The sequence below is a fragment of the Myxocyprinus asiaticus genome, chromosome 14 (assembly GCF_019703515.2).
Source record: "Myxocyprinus asiaticus isolate MX2 ecotype Aquarium Trade chromosome 14, UBuf_Myxa_2, whole genome shotgun sequence".
Lineage (NCBI taxonomy): Eukaryota > Metazoa > Chordata > Actinopteri > Cypriniformes > Catostomidae > Myxocyprinus > Myxocyprinus asiaticus.
In genome coordinates this window covers 7,189,616-7,205,242 of record NC_059357.1, presented here as the reverse complement: position 1 = coordinate 7,205,242, position 15,627 = coordinate 7,189,616, and the positions used below count along the sequence as shown (strand labels likewise).

Genomic DNA, 15,627 nt, shown 5'->3' with positions numbered 1-15,627 from the left:
AGATTTACAGTTGTTTTTTCAAAATTTCTCATCCTGAAAATGTTGGTCTTCTCTATGCTCCAAGGCATATTCACTGCCCTGGATATTTTCTTATGGTCTTGTCCTGACTGGTATTTTTCAAGAAACTTATTTTGGATTTGTGTGGAATGTTTCTTGGTCTCCGAAGTGTTTCATTGGAGATGTTCTCATACAAAAGTTCATGTAAACAGTATCTGAAAATCATCTGGAACACAATTAAAGGGATAGTTCACACAAAAATTACAATTCTCTCATTATTTACTCACCCTCATACCATCCCAAATGTCTATGATTTTTTTTTTTTTTAAGATTGAAGATATTTAGAGGAATATGTCAGCTCTGTAAGTCCATACAATGCAAGTGAATTTTGGCCAGAAATTTGAAGCTCCAAAAAGCTATAAAGGCAGCATAAAATAATCTATACGACCCCAATGGCTAAATTTATGTCTTCTGAAGCAATCCAATCGGCATTGGGTGAGAACAGACAAAATATAACTCCTTTTACACTGTACACCATTGCATTCTCTTGGCACGATCATGATTTCAAGCTCAATTACACTTCCTATTGCTTGATGCAGAGCGCTTGAAATCATGATCGCCAAGGAGACTGCACGTGTCAAAATTTATAGTGAAAAAGGAGATATATTTTGATCTGTTCTCACCCAAAACCGATTAAATCGTTTCTGAAGATATGGGTTTAACCACTGGAGTCGTATGGATTACTTTTATGCTGACTTTTTGTGCTTTTTTTGGAGCTTCAATGTTCTTGCCACAATTCACTTGCATTGTATGGACCTACAGAGCTGAAATATTCTTCTAAAAATCTTTGCTTGTGTTCTGCAGAAGAAAGAAAGTCATACACATCTGGGATGGCATGAGGTTGAGTAAATGATGAGATAATTTTTGGGTAAAATATTCCTTTAAGTAATTATGTGACTCAACAAAGACAGTTCATCACTTCAGGAGAGATTTCGGTGTCAAAACAAAAATACTTACAATGGCGGCCAAAAGTTTGGAATAATGTACAGATTTTGCTCTTGTGGAAATAAATTGGTACTTTTATTCACCAAAGTGACATTCAACTGTTCACAATGTACAGTCAGGACATTAATAATGTGAAAAATTATTATCACAATTTGAAAAAAAAATTCAGAACTTCTTAAACTACTTCAAAGAGTTCTCATCAAAAAAAAACCTCCACGTGCAGCAATGACAGCTTTGTAGATCCTTGTCATTCTAGCTGTCAGTTTGTCCAGATACTCAGGTGACATTTCACCCCACACTTCCTGTAGCACTTGCCATAGATGTGGCTGTCTTGTCGGGCACATCTCACGCACCTTACAGTCTAGCTGATCCCACAAAAGCTCAATGGGGTTAAGATCCATAACACTCTCTTCCAATTATCTGTTGTCCAATGTCTGTGTTTCTTTGCCCACTCTAACCTTTTCTTTTTGTATTTCTGTTTCAAAAGTGGCTTTTTCTTTGCAATTCTTCCCATAAGGCCTGCACCCCTGAGTCTTCTCTTTACTGTTGTACATGAAACTGGTGTTGAGCGGGTAGAATTCAATGAAGCTGTCAGCTGAGGACATGTGAGGCGTCTTTTTCTCAAACTAGAGACTCTGATGTACTTATCCTCTTGTTTAGTTGTACATCTGGTCTTCCACATCTCTTTCTGTCCTTGTTAGACTTCACTTCACTTTTAATGTCATACAACTATATACACAAGTGCAATAGTGTGTGAAAGTCTTGGGTGCAGTTCCGAGCAACATAGCAGTCGTGAGTGATGAGACATAGATGAGACACATACCAATTTACAATAAACAGATTTACACATCACAATTTTCATATCTAATATACACATAATTACACAAAACACAATATACAAATAATAATATACAATATGCAGTATACAATACACACAATATAGAATATTGTACAATATACAATACACACAATATAGAATACACATTATTCAATAAAAAAAAGTATATATAGTATATATAAAATATACAGTAGGTTGTATTGTACTGTATTGACATTCAGGCTGTCAGTTGATAGTCAGTTGCCAGTGTGTTGTTAAGAGAGAATATAATTTATGACTGTCCAGTGTGAGATAATGAGATTAATAAAGTGCATTACTGATGTATATTGATCGTGAGAGATCAAGATTTCAGAAGTCTGATTGGAGTCTCCAGCCACCCAAGAGCCAGTTTGTCTTTGTAGACTGTAGTGTACACCTTTGTATGAAATCTTCAGTTTTTTGGCAATTTCAAGCATTGTATAGCCTTCATTCCTCAAAACAATGACTGACTGACGAGTTTCTAGAGAAAGCTGTTTCTTTTTTGCCATTTTTGACCTAATATTGACCTTAAGACATGCCAGTCTATTGCATACTGTGGCAACTCAAAAACAAACACAAAGACAATGTTAAGCTTCATTTAACGAACCAAATAGCTTTCAACTGTGTTTGATATAATGGCAAGTGATATTCTAGTACCAAATGATCAATTTAGCATGATTACTCAAGGATAAGGTGTTGGAGTGATGGCTGCTGGAAATGGGGTCTGTCTAGAATTGATAAAAAATTACTTTTTTCAAATAGTGATGGTGCTGTTTTTTACATCAGTAATGTCCTGACTATACTTTGTGATCAGTTGAATGCCACTTTGGTGAATTAAATAACCAATTTCCTTCCGAAACAGCAAAATCTGTACATTATTCCAAACTTTTGGCCACCAGTGTAGGTGGTAAAGGGGTGTGAATAGTGTATAGTAGGCACTGTATATGCTATACCTGTGTTAGATAATTTATAGATTTAACCTTTAGTAGATTAATATATTAGACCGATACATTGAAACACAACTAGTGGGACACATTCCCTAGAGGGATACAGTTATACAGAGTCCACAGCAAATGAATGGAAAGAACTGTCAAATTATTATTAATACTTGGCTATTCTAATACAGAGACCCTAGTGCTCTGTCAACTTGAAGATCCCCAGTACCTCTTCAATTCAATCAGACTATTTTATTTTGGAGTGACAGCACCACCTTGTGTTCAAAAAGGAGACCATGTCATCTGCAAAACACATACATCATGTGACATACAGTGTGTTTTAGTATTTTAATTCCACAAGTGTGAGAGGTTAATGTTATATTCAGCACAATCTGTGTCTATAGTGTGCCATAATACTGGAACGTTGATTGCTTAATACTGTGTAGTGCTGTGTAATTTATTCTATCATTTTGAAGACTTGGTTATTAGTGCCTTCAAGCATGTGACTATATACCCTTTCAGAATACATTTAAAATATATTTCCGACATTTTTGATAAAACATTTACTAGCCTACTTCTGAACTCATATTTTATGTATTCTTGGATGAGGATGTATATGGATGGACATGGGAGCTGTATTAACTGCATGCATTTTCCAGTTTCTTTCCTCCTGCTCCCTTTTATGCTAAAAATAAAACAATAACATCAAATGCTTGATACATAAATGTGTATTAACCCTTGTGCGTCAATAAAAAAAAGTTACTCAGAGGTCCTTAGAGGACAAAAATGTCAACGTCAAAAAACTGCCATAATAATATTGTGTTAATATTATTTTCCACTTTAAATGAGATAATTTTTTTAACCAACATCAGTCCTGATCATAACTACCAAATTAATTTTCAGGATTTTAACCCTTTAAATGCCAGTTTGTTTATATAATGCCACTGTTGTTTTTTTACACACACACATACACAAAAATTTCTCAATACACGCATACAAAACACACTCTGACATCCATACCAACATACCCACACAATTTTAGCTGCATCATTTATTCAGTTGGCCTGCAGTGCTCTATAATACAGCAAACAGAAAATAGGAAAAAAGCTTGTATTTGTTCCATAGGCTAAACATGAGAAAAATGGTGCCATATGGTTGAAAATATTAAAAATTTAAATTTTGAAGCCAAATTTTGAAAACATATTATCATTGAATTCATGATTTTATGCTTTAATGGCACTGGGATCAAATATTGCAGCTTTAATGGGCTTCAGCTGGTACATTTTTGTCCTTAAGGTCCTGAGTGTAACTATTTTGTGTACACAGTGTATTATAGGAACTCAGGTTGAAAAGTCAAAATTCCCCCAAAAATACACACCTCTGGCAAAATGTATGCCGTTGGCATAATGATCGAAAGAACAAAAATGTCCCTAAAGTCGCACAAGGGTTAAATATGCGTGTTAGCGGAAGATTTGCTCCTCTTTTTGTAACCCACATAACTCCCACCTTCAGTCATATATAACTCATCATTACTTTCATCTGCTAGATTGAGAACGAGTCCGTTGACATAAATACGAGCAATCTATCCACTAAACATATTTTTATAAACTGACGGTAACTACAAGATAGCTAATTACATAATTAAGTTGATATTGTTGCATTTAATCGTTGTATTCAAATATTTCCTCTCAATAGGAATCTACGAACAACCAACTGATGACAGGAATGATCCAACTAGAGCTGAGGCAAGTTTTGCTCGGAAGTAGGAAAATTGTATTACCCATTTAAATGTAATTAAATGTAAAATTTCACCTGAGATTTTATTTAAATTTATCAAAAACAAAAACAAAAAATAGCCATATATTTAGGGGCCAAGCACTGTGTGTGTGCAAAGCTACATTTGAACGTATTATCTTGTACTATCCTATCAGAACCAGGGTGAGCCACAAAGACAAAGTCTTGCATCATCCTGAAGGGGTTTATTTTCAGGGGTGTAAAGTACTTGAGGAATTATACTTCATTAGGCTACTATACTTAAAGGTGCACTCAGTTATTTTTTCCTCATTAAAGAAGTTTACCTCCTAAAGACATGAATTGTATCTTTGCAATTTATATGGGAAATCATGACCACTAATGTTAAAATAAAGACTCCAGTCATATCAGTAACCTCATAAAAGCTGTTTTATTCTACATGGAGAGGGTCTGCACATGGGGGCTGCCATGTTATAATCACATGACCAGCCGAATACTACACGCTTAATCTCAGTAACCGTCCTGTTATTTGACACTTTCACACACTAATTAAAGTAATCATGGCTGACTGTGAATACTAAATTTCTACAATGGCACCTAAAATGGAAAACTACTGATTTTAAATGATGCAGCATCCAAGCCACTAGGTGTCAGTGTAAATTGAAGATGACACAAAGACAAAACATACTGAGTGCACCTTTAAATGTTATTTAGAGGTATTTGCTCTTTACTCGAGTGCAGTTTAAACCGAATACTTGTACTTATACATTTCTAAGAAAAATAGTACTTTTTACTCCTTACAATTTTAGTTAAATGTTACATTTTTACAGATCATTTCTTTTGTCATATTGGACTGACTAATCGAATTGCGCTCTTTTTCATTTTTAAGTTATTAATTTGATCAATGAAATCCATTTAACAGACAAAGTAATTGGCAGCAACAACCTCTCTCACACATCTCTCTCGATGTCATTCTAGCTAAGGAAAAAGTTACTTTTTTTTTTAATACTTGTACAATTTAATATTAATACCCTTCACTTCCACTTAAGTATGTTTTTGGCCATTTAGTCCACCAAACAGTATTGCAAAAATATTTTTTTTTATTTTTTTTTAAACAGCTATCGGAACAGTCTGAATTCCCAAGTAGCTATAGCTGCAAGCCCGAGATCTCCAAATGGGGCGGAATCTCCTAAAGAGGGCGGTGTTACTCCAGAATGGGGGCGGAGTTACTCCAGAAGGGGATTGCACCAACTCCAAAAGGGAGTGTCACTTCCACACATGGTTAGGGTTAGGAAAGGGGCTCCCTATATATTTGCTCCAACTCACCCCATTGGTTGATTCAAAGTTGTTGTGTCGGGCTGGACAGGTTGCTCAAAACAAACAGAGACACAATGTTAAAGAGTTTTTGAGAAAACTGACCTATGAATGGCTTACTTATATTTGTCTCTGCATATTAAGCTGGGAAAAGTATAATTCCAGAGTTCTTTTTACACCCGTTTAATTTGCGATAATGACCTGCTGACTACATTATCCTGCTTATTACTCAGCTACTTACCAAATAAATAAATAATGCATGTTTGATACACAGTGTGATCTTGATATAAAAAGAACCTGACACATATTTATATTGTAATTGTCTCATTTAATCACTTTGTATACATTTTCTTTTTCAAAATTCAGCTCATCTAGAGTACTGCAAGGTCTTTGAGGACTGGACATCTCCATGTGTAGTTGGTCTGCTGATGTATCTGCATGAGAACCAACACCAGCTAGTTGGACACCTCTGTGAATAAGACCAGAGAAAGACTCAGTTGATGCAAGTGTAGAGCGAATGCAAGTGTGCATGGTAAGACTGTCCGATCATCACAGCAATGGATATACAACTGTGTAACAAACCAAACTTTCACAAGAATGCATCATTATTCTTATAGTTACAGTGTTCTGTTATAAGGGCTGCAGCATTAGTAAGGCATCGTTTGAGCAGGAAACGTTCCTGCTATTAAAACTGCAAGACCCCGCTCTGCGGGGAGGAAAACAATTCTAGAGATTCACTTTTAAAACTACTTTACACAGCGTCTTAAATATGGCGTTTCTGGTGCGAGATCCTTAAATAGCAGCGAGACATGTCGCAGTGGTCAAAGATGTACAGTATGACTAGTGCATGTTTACACTGAAACATTGTCCTGTGTAAACGACCCCTAACAATCGAGGAGCTGTGCACAAAACAAGCTTGTTTCCATTTCTATTTTTATATTTTTGGCAGACTGGAATAATAGCGCACTTGTGATGCAACAGTGGTTTCAGTGACAGTAAGAATGTAGTACCAATACGGTTTGTAGAATCATAAAGTTAGGTTTTGTTAGTAAAAATGTACTTCAAACTGTTTTTAATACAGTATATCTGTCATTCTGAGATTTAATCCTTTCAGTGTGGGAACCAATTTAATTTAATTAGCAAAACTTGTCTTGCTTACCTTCACAGCGTCTTTTGTCCCCCAAATGAAAGTTGTTGGGACACTCGCACTCATAACCGATCTTCAAATCCCTACAGATATGAGAGCAGCCTCCATTGTTTTTTAAACACTCGTTCACATCTGTGGATTTGAAGATGACAATATAGCTGATGATCAGCACCAAAACCCATGAAGATTTATGTTTGTATGAAGGAAAAGTGCCTTCTTGAATGTCAAATGTACTTACTGCACCATTTTAATGGCTCGTCGGACAAATCCCTGCAGTCATGCTGCTTGTCGCAAACCTTTTCCATGCTGATACATTCACCACTGTGGCACTTAAACGTGTGGTCTTTCGCAGTTGGATGCTAAAACAAATTGAGATTTAATTTATTAGAATAACACATCATGCATATATTTGGGATCAATTGTGTAAAATAAGATGAATACTTCACCATTAACACAGTCCAGCTCATCACTTAAATCTCTGCAATCATACTTATGGTCACACCGGAGGCTACCATTGATACAAGATCCGTCACCACATTGGAACTCATCCGGTTGGCATATGGGTAAGGCTGATCAAACGGGAGAAGCAAAAAGCAATTTTTGGGTGAACTACTTCTTTAATTTGATTTTTGCTGTCTTTGGCCAGTGATTTGATCCATTTCAGCATGGGAAACAATTACATTTTCTTTGCAAAATATTCTTTACCTTCACAGAGTCTCTTGTACACCTTACGGAAGCCGATGGGACACTTGCATTCATATCCGATCTTCAAGTCCCTACAGAAATGAGAACAACCTCCATTGAAAAGACACTCGTTCAAACCTGTGGATTTGAAAATAACTTGTAAATGTATAAAATGTAGCACAGGACAAAACAAAACCCATGGAAAGAAAATTAATGTACACTATATTGCCAAAAGTATTCGCTCATCTGCCTTTAGACGCATATGAACTTAAGTGACGTCCCATTCTTAATCCATAGGGTTTAATATGACGTCGGCCCACCCTTTGCAGCTATAACAGCTTCAACTCTTCTGGGAAGGCTTTCCACAAGGTTTAGGAGTGTGTTTATGGGAATTTTTGACCATTCTTCCAGAAGCGCATTTGTGAGGTCAGACACTGACGTTGGACGAGAAGGCCTGGCTCGCAGTCTTCGCTCTAATTCATCCCAAAGGTGCTCTATCGGGTTGAGGTCAGGACTCTGTGCAGGCCAGTCAAGTTCTTCCACACCAAACTCGCTCATCCATGTCTTTATGGACCTTGCTTTGTGCACTGGTGCGCAGTCATGTTGGAACAGGAAGGGGCCATCCCCAAACTGTTCCCACAAAGTTGGGAGCATGGAATTGTCCAAAATCTCTTGGTATGCTGAAGCATTCAGAGTTCCTTTCACTGGAACTAAGGGGCCAAGCCCAGCTCCTGAAAAACAACCCCACACCATAATCCCCCCTCCACCAAACATCACAGTTGGCACAATGCAGTCAGACAAGTACCGTTCTCCTGGCAACCGCCAAACCCAGACTCATCCATCAGATTGCCAGTTGGAGAAGCGTGATTCGTCACTCTAGAGAACACGTCTCCACTGCTCTAGAGTCCAGTGGCGGCGTGCTTTACACCACTGCATCCGACGCTTTGCATTGCACTTGGTGATGTATGGCTTGGATGCAGCTGCTCGGCCATGGAAACCCATTCTATGAAGCTCTCTACGCACTGTTCTTGAGCTAATCTGAAGGCCACATGAACTTTGGAGGTCTGTAGCGATTGACTCTGCAGAAAGTTGGCGACCTCTGCGCACTATGCGCCTCAGCATCCGCTGACCCCGCTCTGTCATTTTACGTGGCCTACCACTTCGTGGCTGAGTTGCTGTCATTCCCAATCTCTTCCACTTTGTTATAATACCACTGACAGTTGACTGTGGAATATTTAGTAGCGAGGAAATTTCACGACTGGACTTGTTGCACAGGTGGCATCCTATCACAGTAACACGCTGGAATTCACTGAGCTCCTGAGAGCGGCCCATTCTTTCACAAATGTTTGTAGAAGCAGTCTGCATGCCTAGGTGCTTCATTTTATTCACCTGTGGCCATGGAAGTGATTGGAACACCTGAATTCAATTATTTGGATGGGTGAGCGAATACTTTTGGCAATATAGTGTATAATGGCAAATTGCATCCTTGAATGTTGTCTACTTACCACACTCTTCTGGCTCGTCAGACAAATCCCTACAGTCATGATGCTTGTCACAAACCTTTTCCATGCTGATACATTCACCACTGTTGCACTTAAACATTTGTGGTCCTTTTGCAATGGGGAACTGAAAATTACAGATGTAAGTAAATGTTGCGGTATAAAACAATGCATTGGTTCTCAACCAGGGGACTTTCCTATTGGGCCACAAGATTACTTATAATTTTTTTTTTAATCAGTTATATTCAAATGAATAGCACGTGAGTTGCCTGACTACTTTAATGGAGCTTATATGTCTTTTTTGAAGCTTGACAGAGGTTGTCACTATAAACTATTGTTGTATGGAAAAAAGAAGTGTGCAATTTGACCATTTGTATTCCACAAAAAAAAAAAAAAAAAAAAATATATATATATATATATATATATATATATATATATATATATATATATATATATATATATATTATAACGACATGAAGGTGAATAAATAACAGAATTTTTATTTTTAGGTCAACTCTTCCTGTCTTGCAAGGGCACAGTGTAAGTAGCTCATGGGTCATTTCTTAAGAAATTTGAACCTTCAACCTTTTAGTTACCAGTCCAGATCTTCAACTGCTACACCACACCATATTCTTTTCTTTCACCACATTGTGCATCACAAACTTGCAATAGAGTGCAACAGTGCCCACCCACTTTTTCAGCAGTCTTGTTTCCAGAAGTGTTTTTCCCATCCATTTTTTCCATAAGGATTTTCATAAATTCCTTCATTTAAATGTTCTAAGTCATGAACCAAATCAACCATCACCAAGGTGAATCACAACATTACAAACTTTGATTTTAAGCAAACAAGTATTTGAAAATTGAACAAAAAGACAAAGGTACAAGACTGTGTACATAACGTCTTTCATGAGGGAATTAACTATTATCCTGTGAAGCACTGTGAATCGAATAATACTGATTAGTTGTTGATTGTAAGTATAGAAACAATTTATTTAAATGTTATTGCAAAATATTCCGATATTTACAAATATTGAAGTATTGTAGTTTGAGTGTATAGTAAGACCGACTGTGTCATCACGATACGTCATGCGAGTGGCTGGTCGTTTGGCACGCTTTGTTGGCTGCGATTCTTCGACTTGTAGATCGTTTCTCTTCATGATTCATGGGTAGTGTAGGAATTCTGGTATTAAACATAATTTCTTACAAATTACATTGAAATAACACAGACTGACGGCCTTAACACATACCATTGATTAACAACCTCAGAGCTCACAGTAGGTCTGTATTTAAAGGTTAAATGTTACCTTTAAAATGTATTGAATAAAAATGAATGGGAATTTTATGTCTGTAACTGTTGCGCCCTATAGCAATTTTTGGGGTAGTTCGTTCATTGGTTGTACCATAAAGGTTACACTAACATACTTCCTCTTCTGAATTATTGACTTGTCTTATAAGTATACTAACAGCAGAAAGTAGGAAGTTCATCAGTGCCGTCACCACAGTCATCAGTTTTATCACACATTCAGCTCTCCGGAATACATTTCCCATTGCCACACTGAAGTTGCTGAGGATCACAAGTCATGAAACCTGTCAGACAGAGACACACAGTGATACTTCTCTTATAAGTAAACCAAACTTTGAGCAGTGTGAAAAGCAGAAATTATGCTAGTTTACTCTGACAGCACAACAAAGATAACATTTTATGAGGTGTAAAGCTAGAAACAAACTTTGCGCAAGTATGTGAACACAAAAGAATGCTTTCATCACAGCGCATTTTTGCGTTAAAGAAAATCTTGATGCAGCACAACAAATATAATGTGTCTCGAGATGAATTTTTAAAGCTAAAGTTAATTTAACTTAACGCGAATCTTGCGTCGAAATGCGGCGCTCCTAGGGCGAGATGCTAAAAAACAGTGAGATGTGTCACAATGGTCAAAGACGTCTGTCTAGTACATATTTACATAGAAAAACTATAACAAAAAAGTGCAGACGGGTATTTTTATTTTATTTGTATTCTTTTATTATTTATATTATTATTATCTGTAACTTGGGCAGCTCAAGGACATCTTTCTGTATATACGTAGTTCATATGATTTGTGATCTATATGCTCTTTTTCAAACTCAATAAAAATACTGATCACCAAGAATATTGATCACAAGTAAAAAATAAAAAAAGTGCAGATGGATGCCATTTCCATTTACCGACATAATTTACACCTGATCGTAAAATGCCTCTTTCTTGACCACATCTGCTTGGATTTCGAGGGAAGGGTCTCTGATTTCATGACTGCATACAGCAATCATTACAGTATGTCAGTATGTTACTGCATGATAATAAAGCGCAAAAAAGTATACAAACAAAGAGAAAGGGCATAAAATTGGCTCACTGTTTCTGCCAATTATACTTGCATTTAACCTTAGCGCAAACAAGACATTTAGAGCAGAATTCTCTGTTATCTTATGTTATTTTAGTGGAGTAACTTTTTTAACTGAGCTGATATGCTTGCTTCTCATCTGTGTCACTTTGTGTTAAAATCAGGCACACTGACGTTCTGTGAAGTCTTGTGCATGAGTCTACATGCTTTTACACCAGCAAAGTTTAAAAATATTGTTTTAGCTTAGTGGTTGATTGACAGGTAGAATTTTCAAGCCTAAAAACTTGACTTATGTTCGAGTAAAAATTATATTGTATATCCACTGTCATGAACTTTATTCCTATATGTCATTTTGGATGCTATGCCCCTGAAAGTAACCTCAATATTTATGAAATGAAAACAAGTATGAAGGATAAAAATAGACCATGATGGAAATTTTACAACACAGTCCATCAAAGTGACGGATAAAGATTTTTTCTAGCTCAACCTCTGAACTTGCTAGATTTCAAATTGACCCGCCTCTTTCCACACCCTCAAAACAGATCTTGTGAAATCTGTCGGATCTTTTGCTGCCTTCACGTGCAATCGGAATTATCAGAATTACGAGTTTCCTACTTGGGCATTGCACATGAACGGCCCCTGAAAATCAGAGTTAATTTTGATACCAGCGTTTCCCGAGTTGGGAGGAGACGTAAATATTTAAGAAGAATACGGGTTCTGTAGTGAACGATAGGTTTTATTTCTTTTTCTAAATGCAAGAACATTCTGTCATATACATTTACATACTGTATATACAGTAAATTTACTGTGTAGGCACTCTAAACTGGCATCTCATCTTTCAGGCCAGTTTTCTCTCAGGTCAACAACTGTCATAGCGGAACAACTGAGCAATCTCAATGTAGTTTTGATAGTATGATCATAACATGATGGGAATGCTAAATAGTGAGATATTTAAAGTGACATCACTCACCACAGCCTTTCTCATCTGCACCATTCAGACAGTCCTTTTCACCATCACACCGCCACATCTTAGGCAAACACTCGTTGTATTGACCACCACAGCTGAATTGATAGGGTTTGCAGGTCTTGACTGCTGAGGAAGTATAAAATATAATTATAATACAAAATACAATCAATAAGCATTTCAAATATAGCCTATGATCTGAAGCTCTAGTGTACAGCACGATCATGTAGATTTAAACCCTAATATCAGGAAAATAAGACCCTTCCTCTCTGAACGTGCCACACAACTTCTTGTTCAGTCACTTGTCATAACTAGACTGGACTACTGTAACACTCTCATTGCAGGCCTTCCTGCATGCACAATTAGGCCCCTGCAAATGATCCAGAATGCAGCAGCACGTCTGGTCTTCAATGAACCAAAGAGAGCACATGTTACACCACTCCTTGTCTCTCTTCACTGGCTGCTGGTTGATGCACGTATCAAATTCAAGGCTCTGATGCTTGCATACAGAACAGTCACTGGGTCTGTTCCAGCATACCTAAAATCATTTCTGCAGAGCTACGTTCCCACCAGAAGCCTGCGGTCGGCTAATGAGCAGCGCCTTGTTGTACCAACGCAGAGGCACCAAAACACTTTCCTGGACTTTATGTTTCACTGTAGCTCATTGGTGGAATGACCTTTCCAACTCCATCCGTGAAGCAGACTCACTCTCTGTCTTAAAAAAAACAGCTAAAGACACATCTTATCCATGAGCACTTGACCATGCACTCATAAAAAAAAATAAATAAATAAAAAAAAATTCTCTCTCTCTCTCTCTATGTATATATATATGCCACAACATTAAAACCATCTGCCTAATATTGTGTAGGTCCCCCTTGTGCCGCCAAAACACTGCCAACCCGCATCTCAGAATGCTATTCTGAGATGATATTCTTCTCACCACAATTGTACAGAGTGGTTATCTGAGTTACAGTAGACTTTGTCAGTTCGAACCAGTCTGGCCATTCTCTGTTGACCTCTCTCATCAACAAGACATTTCCGTCCACAGAACTGCTGCTCACTGGATGATTTTTTGTTTTTGGCACCATTCAGAGTAAATTCTAGAGACTGTTGTGTGTGGAAATCCCAGGAGATCAGCAGTTACAGAAATACTCAAACCAGCCCATCTGGCAAGCATGAAACAGGGAGGATGTAAAAATGGGTGGGGCTTAAGGGCCCAAAGGACAAGATGGGTCTAAAATAATTATCCTATTTTAACTCTTTAAAGTTTTTTTTTTTTTTTTTCCCCAGTGGTAAACATTGAATTAAACACATGATAAATTAGATGTCCATTTGTTTTTCCACAAAAAATATTAACATCATTTTTATAATTAGTTCTTATACTTTTCCCTTCCAGCTTCTGTAAAAGGAATTGCAGACTGAGACAATCAACTCAAATCAGTTGCTACGTCAAGTGCAGTTGTTGCAAAAGTCTTTAACACTTGCAGGATACTGAAAACAATTTATACCGCATATAGATAAAAATGTATAAATGGATTAGATGAAGAAATGTATTAAAGAGAAGTAATGTCAATGTCATTAATGAACTTGTATTACACAAAATGTTGCTTACCTGTTTGAACAGGACAAAACAAAGAAATTGCAAGTAGTAACATCAATGAAATCTCCATAGTTTTACAGTGCCTTCAAAAAAATCACCCTTGTTTCTGTTGTGTCGTGTATAGTGGATCAAAGGATTGAAGAAATAGCTTCGATAAAGCAGGAGTCTTGTTTATCTGACATTGGGTAACTATGTACTTCAGAAAGTGTAAAAACTGTTGTTGGTGTTGTGTGGGTGGGTGATTTACTCATATGAAGGTGGGATTTTGGGGTGTGGTCAAAGGCACCACCCCTCCCACTTTAAGAATTCCATAAGCATTCTGCAAATTTCCAGATAGGAGAAAGCAGGGAAAAATCACTCATCTTTAAAACGCTTACCTGCTCACTGTACTCTCATTTAAGATAAATATAACACTAATTATAATTTAACGATTGAGCTGATAAACCAAAGCCAGTACGTCACAGATGAACCTTATGAACTTCATATTTACTGTATAGGTGAATGAAAACTTAACTAGTATTTAAGAAACTGTACATCGTGTAACTTGAAATAATTAGTCTGGAATTTAGGTTAATTTCCCCACTAAACCAAGCATATGGGGTTTAGAAAGACTCAAGAAAAATAAGAGACCGATAAAGTTATACACATCAGATATTATAAACATGTTCAGAATTTCCAGTTCCAGACTTTGCCAAGTTACTACGGAGGTCACTTGAACCACCAGTTCAGAGTTTGTTTTCCTTGAGAAGTGAACATTGACCCTTTGCAAATCAGTGGATATTCAGCCTGAAACTGTTGTGGCTCTCAGTGCTCATGGCGGGAAATAACAGCGAGTTGTGACACAATGGCAAAGTCGCCTGTCTGACACGTGTACATAGACCAAGAGTTAAAGAATACCACAGACGGCCCACAGTGTATCTTAGATTGACAAACTTAATTGCAAAATGAATTGACTGTAGGCCAGTGATAGGTTTATGTTCAATGAAAAGGAATTACGTACTCCATTTTTGGGTCAATGACATGACGCTATTTGTTTTGTCCACATCTAATAAATTATTTAAAATAAAATACATTACATAAACAGCTACTTAAATACACATCTTCTATGATGAACATGTTTTCAATTACTAAATTCATAGTCTTTTTTTTAATATTTTTTCTGGGGTCAAAAATGTCATGTGGTGTAACAGTCCAAAGACAGTATAAAAAATAATAAAAATTAAAAGCTCCCATTAAAAGCTAAAACTCTTGAAAAAATAAATGTTGGCTTGAGTTGTGCTAAATAATCTTTATTTCTTAAAATAAGCATTGAAAAACTGGATTTTTAAAATGATAAATATTTGAAAAACTTTTGTCCATCAAATCAGTCACGTGGTGTAACCACAGGTAGGTAGCAATTTTGTCATCATGTTACAAATCATGAAGCAGATAAGACCTTTTTCAAGAAATATTGTAAAATATTTCCAATTTTTATCACCTCGGACAAGCTTATTTGTCAG

At 36.8% G+C, this 15,627-nt stretch overlaps 2 protein-coding genes across 3 annotated transcripts; both read right to left on the bottom strand.

The window, feature by feature from the left end:
* Nucleotides 1–6,181: 6,181 nt before the first annotated feature.
* LOC127451743 (low-density lipoprotein receptor-like) lies at nt 6,182–9,438 on the bottom strand. The gene is made up of 6 exons (XM_051716651.1): nt 9,196–9,438; nt 7,712–7,782; nt 7,453–7,575; nt 7,245–7,365; nt 7,019–7,138; nt 6,182–6,328 (listed from the first exon to the last, which is right to left on the bottom strand). Exons 3-6 carry the CDS (start codon nt 7,471–7,473, stop codon nt 6,315–6,317), a joined length of 276 nt encoding a protein of 91 aa, XP_051572611.1. The 5' UTR covers nt 7,474–7,575; nt 7,712–7,782; nt 9,196–9,438; the 3' UTR covers nt 6,182–6,314.
* A 726-nt stretch (nt 9,439–10,164) lies between these two features.
* Nucleotides 10,165–14,299, bottom strand: LOC127451744 (low-density lipoprotein receptor-like). Of its 2 annotated transcripts, none has more exons than XM_051716652.1 (3): nt 14,141–14,299; nt 12,535–12,657; nt 10,165–10,776 (listed from the first exon to the last, which is right to left on the bottom strand). In XM_051716652.1, the coding sequence occupies exons 1-3, from the start codon at nt 14,196–14,198 to the stop codon at nt 10,712–10,714; spliced, it is 246 nt and encodes an 81-aa protein (XP_051572612.1). In that variant the 5' UTR covers nt 14,199–14,299; the 3' UTR covers nt 10,165–10,711. The 2 variants fall into 2 exon arrangements, with proteins under 2 accessions (XP_051572612.1, XP_051572613.1); XM_051716653.1 differs by having other exon boundaries at nt 12,535–12,654.
* Between the last annotated feature and the right edge of the window lie 1,328 nt (nt 14,300–15,627).

Coding starts and splice junctions, on each gene's coding strand:
- LOC127451744 (XM_051716652.1), bottom strand. CDS start 14,198: ATGGAGATTTCATTGATGTTACTACTTGCAATTTCTTTGTTTTGTCCT. Junction 12,658..14,140: donor GTTTTGTCCTGTTCAAACAG/GTAAGCAACATT, acceptor ATACTTCCTCAG/CAGTCAAGACCTGCAAACCC. Junction 10,777..12,534: donor TGCAGATGAGAAAGGCTGTG/GTGAGTGATGTC, acceptor TCTGTCTGACAG/GTTTCATGACTTGTGATCCT.
- LOC127451743 (XM_051716651.1), bottom strand. CDS start 7,473: ATGAGCTGGACTGTGTTAATG. Junction 7,366..7,452: donor TGAGCTGGACTGTGTTAATG/GTGAAGTATTCA, acceptor AATTTGTTTTAG/CATCCAACTGCGAAAGACCA. Junction 7,139..7,244: donor CGAGCCATTAAAATGGTGCA/GTAAGTACATTT, acceptor TCAAATCCACAG/ATGTGAACGAGTGTTTAAAA.